Raw genomic sequence first — 17,582 nt, forward strand, 5'->3', positions numbered from 1 at the left:
ATGTTTCTATTTCTCACAAACGCAATGCCTATACCTCCTCACAGCTACCACAAGGGAGCTTCAACCAAGGAGAGTGTGCCACCACTCCCTGCGCTATCCCCATATTTACATATAACATAATTTGCATTCCACAGTGACACATGAGTATATATTTCAATTTTATCCAGTACCAAACTCAGTATATATTTCTATTTTTGTACACACTTTGTAATTCAGTTGTTTCGTACAAATGTCTTTGGCTAGTAGAGCATGCCAAAAACAGTTGAGCAGAGAGTTTGTAGTTCACACTTCACTCACTCACTCACTCACTCACTCATGAATTAGTTCTTGCTTGTTGTCATGTTGAATAGTACATTTTTATGTTTTTATATTTAGAATCATTTCACAACTTTTGTTACATAAAAATTGCATGTGTTTTTACATATCAATATAAAAATTTGATTTTGGAAATTTTATGCAATGGAATTTAATTTCTATTTAATGGGACATTGGAGCATTTATTACATGACCACCTTTTGTGAAAAATATTACGTTTCATGTTATTGTAAAAACATGAAATCAGTGGTACGTGTGATATATGGCAAATAAATGGATGGATGTGTGCATAACAACAAAACAGTGTCCTTTTATAAATAACTAACCTGGTCATACAGTACTACTTACACCATCATTTCAACGAGCCACATTTTCAACAAGGAGCCACAAACAAATGTGTATTAAAATTGTTTTTTTGCACCCTCCTCTTCAGCCATGAATTTCAGTTGCTCTATGTTAGCAAGTATGAACTTAAAGAGTACAATTGTAGTAAAAGACAGTTTTCATTATTGTAACTGAACACAAGAGTATTAGTGTACTACTGGGGAGGCGGAGGTTTCACAGCCCAAGCACACAGTTTTAGTTTGCCAGGAAATTTCGTAACAAGATTTGGTCCAGCCAACTCTCGAGCACTACTTGTTAATTTGAGACCCTTAAAAGGATGGACTTACGGAATAACTATAGAAGAGCCAGAGAGGGGCATCATTTCAACACAGTTGTGGTTTCTTTTAATAAGTGGAAGAGTATTGTGGAAGTATTTATTAAAACTCCACTGGCACAGAGTGCAAGACAGGCATAGTCTGTAGCTTAAAGTCTGAGAATCCCTCCATATATTTGCCTCAAAACGATTGAAAAAGTAGAATAAGGGTTGAGATATATATCTACAGTCAGTCTCACACATTGTTAATTAGTGAAACTGGCACGGAGTGCAGAGTAGTAAGAGTAGGAGGGGTGGGGGAGTCGTGAAATCATGCCCATCGCATCATACAACTGACTGTCAAGTATAAATGTTTTTAAATACAATGAAATTCACCTCCTTGATATTAGATGCCAATCCTATAATGGCTGATGGCAACCGTGAATCTGCTGTCATCTGCTGCTGCTGCTGCTGCTGCTGCTGCTGCTGCTGCTGTTGCTGTTGAGCAGCAGGAGGAGGAGGAGAACTCTGGTGTATGTGTATTTGCTGCAGGCCTAGCTGCAAGTGTTGCTGCTGTTGCTGTTGAAGCAGCACCTGCTCCTGCTGCTGCTGCTGCTGCTGCTGCTGCTGCTGTGGTGGTGGTGGTGGTGACTGTTGTTTTTCCTCTTGTGGGTCACTCAGTGATGATGCAATTTCCAGTGCTGCAACAGTTTCCAAAGCAAGACATAAATTTTTGGACTGCACAAGCATTGTCTACCTACAGTTTAAAAACGGAGCAATGGTATTTTACATGCACTTTTCATAGTGTAATGGTAAGTCGGGAACCCTATTTCGCATATCACGAGGTGGTAGGAGTCGGACGAGTAAAACCTATGTGAAAAAACCTTTGTTCAACTGGCTTTTATTAATAGCATCATGTAAGAGCCCCTTTCTAGGGTAACAGTGAAGACCTTAACTGCAGCAACAGTGAGGAGAAAGGGTCTTCAGAATGGTGAGGCTGGTGAAAAAGGTACCAATGGGAGTATAAAGAGTACAAAAAATAACAACTGTATCCCAGAGGGGCACCTGCAGACAGCACCTGCCTCCTAGTGAGCAACTGATTTTAGGTGGGGTGGGGTGGGAGGAGGGGGGGGGGGGGGTTATGGCAGCGAATGCAGGATAGTGAGCAGCACATACCAGCCCTCACCTCTCCAGCATCACAGTACAGGTTAAGGTAGTAGTTGTGTGGAGACACGACAGGAGACATCACATTTTTCTCAGGTAATTAATTTTGAAAGCAGAAATGTGTAAGCCACTGTAAATGACGTGTCACTGCTATTAATTAAACAAAAGCTAAAAATCTAATATTCTTCATTATCAAGTAGGTTCATATTTCTCAATTAGACTTTACATGTGTAATGATTTTTAATCAATTTTCGCACTCTCGGTCTACTGGCTCTATTTTGTTATTACAAAAGCTTTTGTGTGCATAGTAGATGTAGCATGCAGTTTAGGTTGTGGTCTGAAAATGATTTCTCGAAAGCACGTTATTGTTCCTCACCGTTGAAAACAGTTGTTGACTACTTCAGGTGGAAAGCAGCATTGATATTACAACTGCATCCATCTTGTGTAATCGAGGAAATCGATCCTGAGGAAAATGCTTGAAGAAATCTAGACTGTTCCTCTCGTTATTTAATTTCTCATTACATCCCCTGTTACACTACAGGTCAGTTACCTGAAGCTGCAGATCAAAACAAATATTGTCAACAATCACTGAATACGGAGAGGAAGAGAGATTAAAATCACTCTGTAGTACTGTCACATTTTTAAATCAAAACTGGAAATCTTCCTTAAGATTACATAGAATAAATGGATAGTGTTCAAAATAGTCTTTTGATGAAGACAATTTTGGAAAAACAATTCGATTTCCTTCACCCAACAGATTCTTCCCAACGTGACAATTTCATTTTGAATGTTTGCATATGGCCAATGAAATGTGTTTTCAGGAAATTCTTATCCTAAAGTGAAGTGTTAACTTGTTTGGATGGCTGGTTCTATAAGTAAGGAATGTGGTGTCACATTTCTATGACAACTGTTTATGTTCATGAAGACATATGCTACTCATTTCCATGAACATAGCTATCTCGTATAAAAGATAAATTCCATTTAACAACTAGCCTCTACTAAAACCAGTGTATCTTAATGTAATAAGCCAGACTTCTTTGTCAGCCTTTGATATCTTCAAGGAAGTTCTCTATTTTGTGCTGTTGAAGTTGAAGTTCTTGCTCTCATATACACTCATGCTCATAATGCTGATACATGGTGAAACAATGCTCTGGTGGTCAGTTTGTGGGTTTAAATCAGCTCGGGGTATGACCATGCTGTGCATTTGACCTGCAGTCGTCGCACGGTGGCACCGGTAGCAGTCCACATACACAGAGGTGTGTTGGTGCATGTCAGAGTACTGTGCAGCGAGTAACTGTGTAGACATTTTCAGACATGCTAATGGTGACTGTGTGTTGAAAATGGCTCATAGAACACATATTGATGACGTGATGAGGGGTAGAATACTAGGGAGACTGGAGGCTGGTCAAACACAGCAGGTCGCAGCATGGGCCCTCCGTGTGCCACGAAGTGTGATCTCAAGATTATGGCAATGATTCCAGCAGACAGGAAACGTGTCCAGGCACTACAGTACAGGACGTTCACAGTGTACAACACCACAAGAAGACCGATATCTCACCATCAGTGCCCGCAGATGGTGACAGAGTACTGCAGGTAGCCTTGCTCAGGACCTTACCGCAGCCACTGGAACAGTTGACTCCAGACACACATTCTACAGATGACTGAACAGACATGGTTTATTTGCCTGGAGACCTGCAAGATGCATTCCACTGACCCCTGGTTACAGGACAGCCCATAAAGCCTGGTGTCAAGAACACAGTACATGTTCACTGATGAGTCCAGGTATAGTCTGAACAGTCATTCTTGCCGGGTTTTCATCTGGCATGAAACAGGAACCAGATACCAACCCCTTAATGTCCTTGAAAGGGACCTGTGTGGAGGTCATGGTTTGATGGTGTAGTGTGGGATTATGATTGGGCACGTACACCCCTGCACGCCTTTGACAGAGGAACTGTAATAGGTCAGGTATATCGAGACGTCATTTTGCACCAGTATGTCCACCTTTTCGGGGGATACAGAGGGTCCCACCTTCCTCCTGATGGATGATAACGCACGGCCCCACCGAGCCGCCATCGTGGAGGAGTACCTTGAAACACAATAGATCAGGCGAACGGAGTGGCCTGCCTGTTCTCCAGACCTAAACCCCATTGAGCACATCTGGGATGCTATCAGTCAACGTATCGCTGCAAGTCTTCAAACCCCTAGGATACTTCAGGAACTCCGACAGGCACTTGTGCAAGAATGGGAGGCTATACCCCAGCAGCTGCTCGACCACCTGATCCAGAGTATGCCAACTCATTGTGCGGCCTGTGTACGTGTGCATGGTGATCATGTTCCATACTGATGTCGGGGTACATGTGCAGGAAACAGTGGCATTTTGTAGCACATGTGTTTCAGGACGATTTTCTGAACTTGTCACCAATACCGTGGACTTACAGATCTGTGTCGTGTGTGTTCCCTACGTGCCTATCCTATTAGCGCCAGTTTTGTGTAGTGCCATGTTGTGTGGCACCACATTCTGCAATTATCCTTAATTTATGAGCAAAAGAGTATTATTAGTTGTAGAAACAACACTCATTCCATTTTTCAAAGTGACATTACTGAACATGCATTCTCCATGCAAAGAATCCTTCTGATTTCACTGGGTACTGGAAGTTTTCCTTTCTTCTTCTTCTCCTTCTTCTTCTTCCCCCCCACCCCCCCCCCCCCCACCCCCCTCCAATTCGGTTCCATTATGACTCCAGATTTATTTACAATATGGCTGGTATTTCATCTCTAGATAATGAAACTAATAAATTCCATGATAAACTTACTTTACACACTTTATTCAGCATTGCTACGAAAGTTCTTCATTGCTACAGACAAGTCTAGGAGCTCTTCTTGACCTCAAGTTCACTGTTTAACTGTCTGTTAAAAATGCCTAGTTGCACTGTAACAAACTCTTTATGAAGATTTACAAGAGTACTGAACGTTGCCTACCATATCATGTAAGTGATGTAGTGGCTACCATGTTAGATAACAGCACCTTATGAAACAAGATTCCTCGCACGGGAGACTGAAATGCAAAGTCATTACTGGTCTTTCACACAACTGACTAGCCATTGCTGCTTAGGTGGCTGCACTAACCGTTTCCCCGTTCACAGTTGACTATTCCACTGTGTTGTCTTAACCAAAGGGTGCACGCGCATTTATTCTCATTCCCCACCCCACAGCAACTTGTCTGCTAGCAAGCAGGAGCCTGAGCAGACATGAGTGGTCATTAAGCCCTGCATATCTCCATGTAGAAGAGGACAGAGAGAAAGCTTCACCTCACCCTGATCTCCGGGAGGGGAACACACTGATTATACATATGTGAAAGCAAGAAAAGGAGAAAGAAGGAAAGAATGGTAAAGATTTGAACATACAATGTCCAGACACTGCTACAAGCAGGAAAGCTAAAAACAATGCAAAACAATGAAAAGGAACAGATTACATGCACTTGGCATGCGTGAAATGAGATGGGGATGAAATGAGGAGGCAGAAAGTGGAGATCAGCTTTTCAACTCAGAGGAAATCAAGAGTGGCGAAAACAGTTGGAATACTGATACAACATAAATTAAAAAATAAGGTAATGAAGGTGCAATATATTGATGGAAGACTGATGGTGGTATGAGTGCAGGGTAGTATGAAAGATGTGGAATTAACACAGGTATGCAAGGAGAAGCAAATAAGAGTGGCCTGGACAAATGGAAGCCATTTGCAATAGCATTAATGGAAGAGGAAAAAAAAAACTACAGTTACTTCTAACAGGATGGAGCAACTGCCCATACAGTCAGCTGAACCTCTGAGCACATTTACACAATCTTCACGCCAGACAGAGCTGTTAGCGGAGGTCAGTCTGACCGTAACTCTAGCAGGCAACTCAAGTCACCTGATCAGTCAGTGTGCAATTACTTTGTGGGGGAAGTGCTTAAGTCTAAAATGTATCACAACAACTCCCATAGTTTCAAGAGCTGCAACAGAACATTTTGGATGAGATTGCAGCAATTCCAGCAGTCCAGCTTTGTTCCGCCTTCAGCAACTTGCTGACCAGGGCCCGAATGTGCCAAGAGGTGACTAGTAGTCACTTTCAATATCTGCTGTAGTCAGGTTAGTACTGTATTTCTTTGTACTCTGGAACTCTGTTCTCTGGGCCACTTTCATTGCCCCACCGTGTACATGCGAACCAGCTAGCATAGAGACAAGGAGGTGGAAAAATATTATGAGAAGATTCAAGAGTTTATAGAGAAATAAAATAGAAATTCTTGCATCATCATTATAGGAGACTGGACTGTGGTGATGGGTGTACGAAGAGATGAAGACACAGTACGAAAATTTGGATTAGAAATAAGATATGAGAGAGACAAACAGCTAATTAACTTTTGCAAAGAAAACTCACTAGTGGTAACACATTATTTTAAATTCACAAAAGGAGGTATTATGCATGTAGCTCAAATTTAAATAAGGTAATGTATCACCTGGACTACATCCTGAGACAGGAAAGTTTAGGAAATATCTGAAAATGTCAAAGCTTACCCAGGAGCAGACAAATTCAGACCACAACCTCACAGTGGGAGAAATACAAGTTAAGCTGGGGAGGGGGAGGGATAGTATGGTGGGGGGTGGCGGACAGTGAAGTGTTGCAGGTTAGACAAAGGACAGGGGAGAGGTGGGGAGGGAGGGGTAGGTAGCAGAAAAGGAGAGAAATAGAAAGACTGGGTGTGATGGTGGAATGACGGATGCGTAGTGCTGGAATGGGAACAGGGAAGGGGCTGGATTGGTGAGGATAGTGACTAATGAAGGTTGAGGCCAGGAGGGTTACAGTAACGTAGAATGTGTTGCAGTTCAGAAAAGCTGGTGTTGGTGGGAAGGCTCCATATGGCACAAGCTGTGAAGCAGTCATTGAAATGAAGGGTATCATGTTTGGCAGCATGTTCAGGAACAGGGTGGTCCACTTGTTTCTTGGCCACAGTTTGTCGGTGGCCATTCAGGCAGACAGCCAGCTTTATGGTTGTCATGCCTGCATAGAATTCAGCATGGTGGTTGCTGCTTAGCTTGTAGACCACATGACTGGTTTCACAGGTAGCCCTGCCTTTGATGGGATAGGTGACGCTAGTGACCAGACTGGAGTAGGTGGTAGTGGGAGGATGTATGGCACAGGTCTTGCGTCTAGGTCTATCACAGTGGTATGAGCCATGAGATAAAGGATTGGGAGAAAGGGTTGTGTAGGAATGGATGAGTATATTGCATAAGTTTGGTGGACGGTGGAATACAACTGTGGGAGGGAAGGGAAGGATAGTGGGCAGGACATTTCTCATTTTAGAGCATGACGAGAGTAATCAAAACCCTGGCAGAGAAAGTAATTCAGTTGCTCCAGTCCTGGTTGGTACTGAGTTAAGAGGGGAATGCTCTTCTGTGGTTGGATGGCAGATCTTTTGGAGGTGGTGGGGGACTGGAAAGATAAGGCACGGTAGATTTGTTTTTGTACAAGGTTGGGAGGGTAATTACGGTCAATGAAGGCTTCAGTGAGCCCCTCGGTGTATTTTGAGAGGGACTGCTCATCACTGGAGATGCGACGACCATCGGTGGCTAGGCTGTACGGATGGGACTTCCTGGTATGGAATGGGTGGAAGCTGTTGAAGTGGAGGTATTGCTGATGGTTAGTAGGTTTGATATGGACGGAGATATTGATCTAACCATCTTTGAAGTGGTGGTAGACATCTACGAAGATGGCTTGCTGTGTTGAGTAGGACCAAGTGAAGCAAATGGGGGAAAGGTTTTGAGGTTCTGGAGAAATGGGGATAGGGTGTCCTCATCTTTGATCTACAAAGCAAGGATGTCATCAGTGAATCCTAACTGGGTGAGGGGTTTAGGATTCTGGGTTTTTAGGAAGGATGTCCCATGAATAGGTTGGCATAGGATGGTACCATGTGGATGCCCATAGCTGTACTGTGGATTTGTTTGTAGGTAATGCCTTCAAAGGAGAACTAATTTTGGGTGAGGATATAGTTGGTCATGGTGACTAGGAAGGAAGTGGTTGGTTTGGAATTTGACTCCTGGGAGAGATTCTGGGATGGGCCTAAGTATTTGAGTACTGGCTTGAGATCCTGCTGGATTAAAGGATGGCGCCACTGTGGCAAGGTTTATAGGTGTAAGTATCTGACATTTGGCCGAGTCCTTCTGCCACGTAATCCTTGTGGTTCAAAACAACAGTGGTGGAGCCTTTTTCTACAAGTAAGATTATAAGGTCGGCACCAGTTTTTAGATGGTGAACTGCGGTTCTTTCAGCGGGTGTAAGATTAGCTTGCATGTTGAGGGATTTGGGGAATGATGGTGAGGCAAGGTTCCATGTTAAGAAATTCTAAAAAATTAACAGGGGGTGGTTTGGGGCCAGTGGGTGTAGGTCACAGTTGGATGGCGGAGTGAGCAGAGTTAGTAAAGGTCCCATATTGGTCTTTGGTTGAATCTGATTGGTAGGGTTGGTGGCGAAAAAGTGTTTCCACATTAGGAACTGGGTAAAGGTCTTTAACAAGTCCTGCGTGATTGAATTTAGGAGTGGTGCAAAAGGTGAGGCCATTGGAAAGGATTAATATTTCTGTGGGGCTAAGACTTCTGGAGGAAAGGTTTGTCACGGTGTTGCAGGTCTGTTTAGGTTATGGATTCTGTGTGGTGATGGGAGGGAGTTTTGGGGGAAAGGGGGGGGGGGGGGGGTTAATGTAGTAGATCTGCGAGACAGAGTTTGTCAGCTATGAGGGGACATGGGGGATGTTTGGAGGTTGTTGTATTGATTGTGGACAGTGGTACTCCAAGGCGGGAGTAGGAAGTGAGCAGGATGGAGAGCTTTTTGAGGTGGCATTGTGCATGTTGTTCAAGTTCCTGCAGGGCAAGAGTTTCAATGTGTGTTATGGGTTCCAGGAATTTGGGATTGCATAGCAGGAGAATTTTGCGGATGGAGGGAAGGTACTGCAGGAGATTTGGGCTTGGTTGATATGGTTTTGCAGGACTATGTTGGTGAGGGCTAAGGACTGCCGGAATCTGAACAGGTGGAGGTCGTCATAGTAGTAGGGGTGGCAGCCAGAGATGGGTAATTTGATGGTAAGGCCATTAGGGGGGATTCAACAAGCCAGGCAACAATGCAGGAACTGTATGTGCGACTGAGATCTTGCTAGGGATAAGGAAACTTTTCTGTGCTGAGGCGGATGGAAAGAACAGGGATCCATGGTGGTGGAAAAATGCACTACACTTACCCCACCCTTCAAAACTCCCTCTCACCATCACACAGAATCCAGAACCTAAACAGACCTGCAACACCATCATGAACCTTTCCTCCAGAAGCCTTAGGTTTACAGAAATATCAGTCCTTCCCTAAGGTCTCACCTTTTGCCCCATTCTCAAATACTATCATGCAGGACTCGTTAAAGACCTTCTCCTCCATCTCCTGCTTCCTACAGTGGAAACACTTTTTCGCCACCAACCCTGCCTATCTGACTCAACCAAAGACCAATACTGAACCTTGACGACCTCAGTTCACTCCTCCATCCAACCATGCTCCACACCCACTGTCCACAAACTGACCCCTGTTAACTTTCCAGAATTTCTTAACCTTGAACCTTGGCTCACCATCATTCCCCAAATCCCTCAACATGCAAACTAGCCTTACATCCACTGAAAGAACTGAAGTCCACCATCTAAAAACTGATCATCACCTTATAATCCTACCTGCAGACAAAGACTCCACAACTGCTGTTCTGATTACCTGGCGGAAGAACTCTGCCAGATGTCAGATACTTCAACCTACAAACCTTGCAAAAATGATGCAATTCCAGTAATCCCGCAGGATTTCCAATCACTACTCAAATCCTTAGGATCATCCTAAACCTTTCCCCACAGTCCACCTCTCTACTCACCCCTACCACTCCCTGCACTCCTACCTTCTACATGCTTCTCCTGAAGTCCATAAACCTAGCCACCCAAGACGCCCCAGTGCGGCAGGTTACTGTGTCCCACTAAGAGAATCTCTGCTCTCATAGACCAACATCTTCAAAATTTACCCAGAACCTATCCTCCTATATAAAAGATACCAACCATTTCCTCCCTTGACTCTTCACATTTCCTGTCCCTTTACCACGTGGTGCCCTGTTCGTCACTATTGATGCCACCTCCCTATACACTAACATTCCTAATCCCCATTGCCTTACCACTATTGAACACTGTCTTTCCCAACACTCGACAAATTCCAAACCAACCACTTCCTTCCTAGTCACCATGACCAACTATATCCTCACCCAAAATTAGTTCTCCTTTGAAGGCATTACCTACAAACAAATCCACAGTACAGCTATGGGCATCCACATGGTACCATCCTATGCCAACCTATTCATGGGACATCCTTCCTAAAAACCCAGAACCCTAAACCCCTCACCCAGTTAGGATTCACTGATGACATCCTTGCTTTGTAGATCAAAGATGAGGACACCCTATCCCCATTTCTCCAGAACCTCAAAACCTTTCCCCCATTTGCTTCACTTGGTCCTACTCAACACAGCAAGCCATCTTCGTAGATGTCTACCACCACTTCAAAGATGGTTAGATCAATATCTCCGTCCATATCAAACCTACTAACCATCAGCAATACCTCCACTTCAACAGCTTCCACCCATTCCATACCAGGAAGTCCATTCCGTACAGCCTAGCCACCGATGGTCGTCGCATCTCCAGTGATGAGCCGTCCCTCTCAAAATACACCGAGGGGCTCACTGAAGCCTTCATTGACCGTAATTACCCTCCCAACCTTGTACAAAAACAAATCTACCGTGCCTTATCTTTCCAGTCCCCCACCACCTCCAAAAGATCTGCCATCCAGCCACAGAAGAGCATTCCCCTCTTAACTCAGTACCAACCAGGACTGGAGCAACTGAATTACTTTCTCTGCCAGGGTTTTGATTACTCTCGTCATGCTCTAAAATGAGAAATGTCCTGCCCACTATCCTTCCCTTCCCTCCCACAGTTGTATTCCACCGTCCACCAAACTTATGCAATATACTCATCCATTCCTACACAACCCTTTCTCCCAATCCCTTATCTCATGGCTCATACCACTGTGATAGACCTAGACGCAAGACCTGTCCCATACATCCTCCCACTACCACCTATTCCAGACTGGTCACTAGCATCACCTATCCCATCAAAGGCAGGGCTACCTGTGAAACCAGTCATGTGGTCTACAAGCTAAGCTGCAACCACGGTGCTGCATTCTACGTAGGCATGACAACCAACAAGCTGTCTGTCTGCATGAATGGCCACCGACAAACTGTGGCCAAGAAACAAGTGGACCACCCTGTTCCTGAACATGCTGCCAAACATGATACCCTTCATTTCAATGACTGCTTCACAGCCTGTGTCATATGGAGCCTTCCCACCAACACCAGCTTTTCTGAATTGCACAGGTGGGAACTTTCCTTGCAATACATCCTACGTTGCCATAACCCTCCTGGCCTCAACCTTCATTAGTCACTATCCTCGCCAATCCAGCCCCTTCCCTGTTCCCATTCCAGCACTACGCATCCGTCATTCCTCCACCACACCCAGTCTTTCTATTTCTCTCCTTTTCTGCTACCCACCCCTCCCTCCCCACCACCATCCCTGTCCTTTGTCTAGCCTGCAGCACTTCACTGTCTGCCACCCCCACCATACTATCCCTCCCCCTCCCCACCCCAGCCTCCTCCTCACCCCACTCAAGTCGCCACTCCCATCATGCACTGGTGCTGCTGCTCACAGTGTGGTCTCAGTTGCCCGAGACTGCAGTCATGCGTGTGAGTTGCATTTGTGTGAGTGTATGTGCGTGCGCATGTGTGTGTGTGTGTGTGTGTGTTGTTGATGAAGGCCTAATGGCTGTAAGCTATAATAGTGAGTCTTTTGTAGTACCTATCTGCAACTCAGCATCTCCACTATATGGTAAGTGGCAACTTTCTTTCTCATAATACTGTTATACCTGGAACAGATTATTGCAAAATGCTATATGGAGAGAGTGGAATGTGTATTGCTGGGAAGAGAATACAATGTGTACGATTTGTCGATAACATGATATTAGTGGCAGAAAGTGTACAAACTGTAAATAAAATGCTAAAAGATCCGAGCGAAACCTGTGTAAAATGTGGGATGATAATCAACATAGCAAAAACAAAAAGTATGGTGATCAGCAAACTTCTTTGATTCTAATTCACTTTCAAAGATTTTAATTTAATTGACTGACTGTTCTGTCCGTTCTTGGTAGATTTTAACCTATCAGAAATGAAACAGATGGAAAGCCTTCCTGGAGGAGGAAGAGGAGGATATTAGTGTTTAACGTCCCGTCGACAACGAGGTCATTAGAGACGGAGCCCAAGCTCGGGTGAAGGAAGGATGGGGAAGGAAATCGGCCGTGCCCTTTCAAAGGAACCATCCCGGCATTTGCCTGAAGCGATTTAGGGAAATCACGGAAAACCTAAATCAGGATGGCCGGAGACGGGATTGAACCGTCGTCCTCCCGAATGCGAGTCCAGTGTGCTAACCACTGTGCCACCTCGCTCGGTAAGGCTTCCTGGAAGTATCAAGTATATGGTCGGTCTTGTCCAGAAACTGAATACTGCGTATCTTGATAATTATAACAATTTCCACTGGACTGACACCAAAACAAAAAAGCTTGTTCACTGTGCATACTTTCACTACTTTACTTGCTATGATATAGTCTGGAGCAGTTTTGTGAATACTCCAAGTCCCAAAATGGGCAGTCAGAACGGTCAGCAGAGACAGTCTGTGAACTTCGTGTGATTAATGTATTGTTTATTGACATTTACCATCATAAATATTTTGGTTCCACTCTTTAAATTTTAGTTTTATTATTATTTTTACATCTTTTATCGATGTTTTGTATTCACCTGCCCCATAACTGAGTAGTTTTTGACAACATTGCTCTGCAAGTCCTGAGAGAAAGTAAAATAAGGAAAACAGCAGTACATTCACAAGCAGTTTTACTAAAATATTACATGATGAATGTGCTTAAAATTTCATACTCAAAAACTGATAAAATACATTAGCGCTCACCCTCTCATATTCAGATTAATATTTACACTCTAGCGTTTTTCAGCACCACCCGTAAGAATCAATGTGCAATGAACTGGGATACTAAACTACTGAGACAAGAGGAAAACTGAAGTAAGATTCTTTAGAACACACCACTGGCCGATCACTTACAAAAAGTACAACTGAGCCAGCCATCTTGATAACACATTAAAAACATTGCCCTAAAATTCTAGGGAACAAGTCACAAATTTCACAAAATCTGACCATGTATGTGTCACTGCCAGCTGAAATAAAGGGCAAACTGGATGGCAAATGAGCTGCTGCCCTCTTACCTGAAAATAAAACACAGTCTAATAAAATATGAACACGGTGATCTGTAAGCCAAAAGCACCACACTTGGAGAGTCCTTTCTCCAGAGCAAGTAGCCATGCATCAGTGGGGAATGTCCTACGCAAAGGTGAGTGAGAAGGACATCTCCCATCTGCACGGCTGGAAGGAGGAATGTCATGGCCGAGTTGTGGACTTTAACACATGCAGGTGTAAGCTGTAGGGAAAGACAGGTAATAAACAATATGTTTAAGTACCAAGAGGGCACAATAAAAGTGGAAGACCAACAACAATGTACTCATGTTAAATATGGCACACGACAGGGATGTTCAATCTATACACCGAAAATGAAATTACAGAAATAAAAGAAAACTTCAGGAGTGGGATTAAAATTCAGCGTCATCTACATCTACATCTGCGTCTTCATCTACATCTATACTCTGCAGATCACTGAGGTGCACAACAGAGGGCACATCCCATTGTACCAGTTATTAGGGTTTCTTCCTTTTCCATTCACGTATGGAACGCAGGAAGAATGTTTGTCTGACCGCCTCTGTGCATGCAGTAATTATTCTAATCTTATCCTTACACTCCCTATGTGAGGGATACATAGGGGTTTGTAGTATATTCCTAGAGTAGGATAGATATAAACTATCTTGAAGAGTCTTCCATTTCAGTTCCTTCAATATCACTGTCACACACTCTCATGGATTAAACAAACCTGTGACCATTCATCCTGCCCTACTCTGCACACATTCAATATCCCCTGTTAATCCTATCCAGCATGGGTCCCACACACTTGGCCAATATTCTAGAACTGGTCACATGAGTGATTTTTAAGCGATCTCTTTTGTAGACTGACTCCATTGCCCAAGTATTCTACCAATTAACTTAAAGTCTACCGGCTGTTTTATCCATGACTGAACCTATGTGAGCATTCCATTTAATTTCCCTACAAAGTGTTACAACCAGGTATTTGTATGAGTTGGTCAATTCCAACGGTGACTCATTGATATTATGCTCACAGGAAACTGCTTTTTCATTTTGTGAAGTGCAGAATTTTACATTTATGAACATTTAGAAAAAGTTGCCAATATCTGTACCACATTGAGATCTTGTCATGATCTGACTGAATATTTATGCAGTGTCTTTCAGATAGTACTTCATTGCAGATAACTGCATCATCAGCAAAAAGGCTAATTTTATTATTAATTTTGTCTGCAACATCAAGTGTCTCAACACACTTCCCTGGGGCAAATTCGAGGTCACTTCTACATCTGATGATGACTCTCCATCCAAGATAACATGCTGTGTCCTCCCCAGCAAAAAGTCCTCAATCCAATAATAAATTTCACTTGATACTCTATATGATCATACTTTGGACAAGATGTGTAGGTGCGGTATTGAGTCAAATGTTTTTTGCAAATGAAGAAATACTGCATCTACCTGGTTGCCTTGATCCAAAGCTTTCGGTATGTCATGTGAAAAAAGTGAGAGTTTGGTTTCACATGATTGATGTTTTTGAAATCCATGCTGGTTGATTTGACATACCATCAAAGGAGGTCAATGGTACGATTTATCGATGACAATCTACTCCTCAGGAAAAGTGACAGAATTACACCACCTGTTGAACAGATTTAACAGTATAATGAGCACAGAATATGGATTGATAGTAAACGAAATAAAGACAAAAGTAATGAGGAGTAGCACAAATGAAATACTTGGGGGAATGTTGTGGATTTAAAACCGTAAGGGTGACAGGGACTAAAATGAATCTAACATACAATTGAGGACATTGGGTGCAAGTGCTACTCTGAAATTGAGGCTGGCACAGGAGAAGGATTCATGGTGAGGCACATCAAACCAGCAAAAACACTGATGACAAAAAATGATGGCCTCAGTAGACTTAAGGTGCGCCACAGTGTAGTAGCAGACAGGCTAGAGTGACGGATATTGTGAGCAGGGAACACAGAGCAGCTGGCTGGTGAGCTGACAGGCTGGTGGACCAGCCTGCTGTGTGCCATGCAATGGCAGGCTGCACTCAGCCCACCAACCTGGCACACCTGGAGAGCTTGCCAATGGCGCATACAGGCCAGGCCTGCGAGACCCAGCCTGGCCAGGCTGAATCCTGTGCCGTGTACTATTCTAACCGCAGTAATGCCAAAGTCTGATCAGATTTCCTTTTCAGCAAATCTGTCTCATCAACAGAGCCAGTTACTCAACTGACAGCAACTGACAATACAAGCCATTATCATAGCATCCTATCTGTTACTGGCACCAGTTTGATAGACACACATCCCACTGGTGACTGTCTTGTCACCATCTGCCACATGATTGTAGGAAGGTTGTGATTCTCATGTATAGAATCTTGTGCTTTACCTGCAGTTGTTTGTACATGTGTAGAATGTGGTACAGAAGACTGTTGTGAAGCAGCTGCTGTGAAGAAACTGGATGCTGACTGAGGAGTGACGACGTACTGTTGACCAATGGCTGGTGAGGTTGTCTTTCTTTCTTGTTGTTGTGAGACTTGTGGTTGAGGTGCTGCTGCTGAAGATGGCACTTCAACCTCACGGAATAGAAGTACACGCCTACAAGACAAAGATTGGAAAATAGTTTATACTTGTCTGCGTTTGTCCGAGGTGAATACAAAACTGCATGTCTTAAAATTCATATAAAACTATATAAATTTCAGAAATAGGCATTAATATCACACTAGTGACATTCATAAATGGTTTTACTGTTACAAAAACAATATATCTAATATAATAAAATGTCAGCATGGCAATGACACAGCATATGCTCATATTACAAGAATTGCCATTTTTACATTACGTTAAATACCCTGTAAGTGAACCTGGTCTTAAATGAAATTCATTTAAAGTTCTGGAAAGCTGATGTCCTAATATCACATTGATGATTCCTTTATTTCTTTTTTTTTAATTTTTTCTACCAAATATGACTATAAAGTAAGCTAATAACAGGTATCATTCAACAGTGTTTCTGTCCTACACAAAGATCAACATTGCATTTCAAGAGGCAGTGCTCTCATCATCAGGTAGTAAAACTTAGCTCATTAGGTTAAAATACTCAGAAGTCTACCAACATAATTGCGATATTCATGACATGAAATAGAATAAAAATACAATGGACTGTGGGTGCTTGTCTCACATGAAAATCATTGACTTCTGTTAGTAGCCATTCCATCACTCATCGCACCAGGTCACGTCCTGCTGTGGGCTCCGAGAGTGTCAACTTGACATTTCTGCAGAGGTCCAGGGGTCATTGTGTACTGATGGACAGTACTAGGTAAGCAGAGTTATTAGCTCAGCCATAGCACTAAGCTATTGGTTGCCTATCTTGCCTTACTTCCGAAGTTTACAATCATTTGCCTCTACCTAATTTGTTAAAGAAGTATTGCAAATCTATAATCATGCACCTCCCCTACAACTAAAAAAAAAAAAAAAAAAAAAAAAAAAAAAAAAAAAAAAAAAAAAAAAAAAAAAAAGGAAGGAAAAACTCATTCTGTTGACTTTCCCTCGCGTATTCAGAATATTGCCATATTTCTTATCATGAATGGTGATCTCCAGTTAGTTATTCCAGCTAGTCGAGTTTTCTCCCTTTCTTTTCTACACGTAAGATCTCTGTCATCTTTTATTCCCTTACGGGGATGGCCGTTTCGTATACATGGTTCACAGCAGCCGAATTGTCCTAGTTACTTAACCTGAATGCATTTTTATGTTTCTTGAATCTGATAACATATATTCCTCCTGTCTGTCCAATATAGTTTGCATCACAGGACACGCACTGAATTTTATAAACTCTCACTCTTTCAAACTTATTTATCTTTTTATCAAAATTATGCTTCAGGTTATACCTCCCTAGATTATTTGTCTGGAATTTGTTTCTGTGTAGTTTAAAGATATTTGCGATCTTTTGCGAGACCATATTGATTTCTAGCTTCTTACTGATGTTTATTGTGTCTCTCTATCCTTTCTGATTGGCACATCGGCTGCCCTATGTATGGAATTACAGCAACAGCTCTCAGTTTCCTGTCTGCAGT

General features: G+C 43.0%; 1 protein-coding gene across 5 annotated transcripts in view; it reads right to left on the reverse strand.

Moving 5' to 3' along the window:
• Positions 1-17,582, reverse strand: part of LOC124625799 (histone-lysine N-methyltransferase 2D-like) — a 319,652-nt gene that overhangs the window by 257,261 nt on the left and 44,809 nt on the right. For all 5 annotated transcript variants that reach the window (XM_047149255.1, XM_047149258.1, XM_047149257.1 and 2 more), the window contains exons 2-3: positions 15,902-16,110; positions 1,349-1,653 (exon numbers count right to left, since the gene is read on the reverse strand). In XM_047149255.1, the coding sequence (XP_047005211.1) occupies positions 1,349-1,653; positions 15,902-16,110 (514 nt within the window). The remainder of the gene's footprint in view (positions 1-1,348; positions 1,654-15,901; positions 16,111-17,582) is intronic.

This window comes from Schistocerca americana, chromosome 8, assembly GCF_021461395.2.
Source record: "Schistocerca americana isolate TAMUIC-IGC-003095 chromosome 8, iqSchAmer2.1, whole genome shotgun sequence".
Classification (NCBI taxonomy): Eukaryota; Metazoa; Arthropoda; class Insecta; order Orthoptera; family Acrididae; genus Schistocerca; species Schistocerca americana.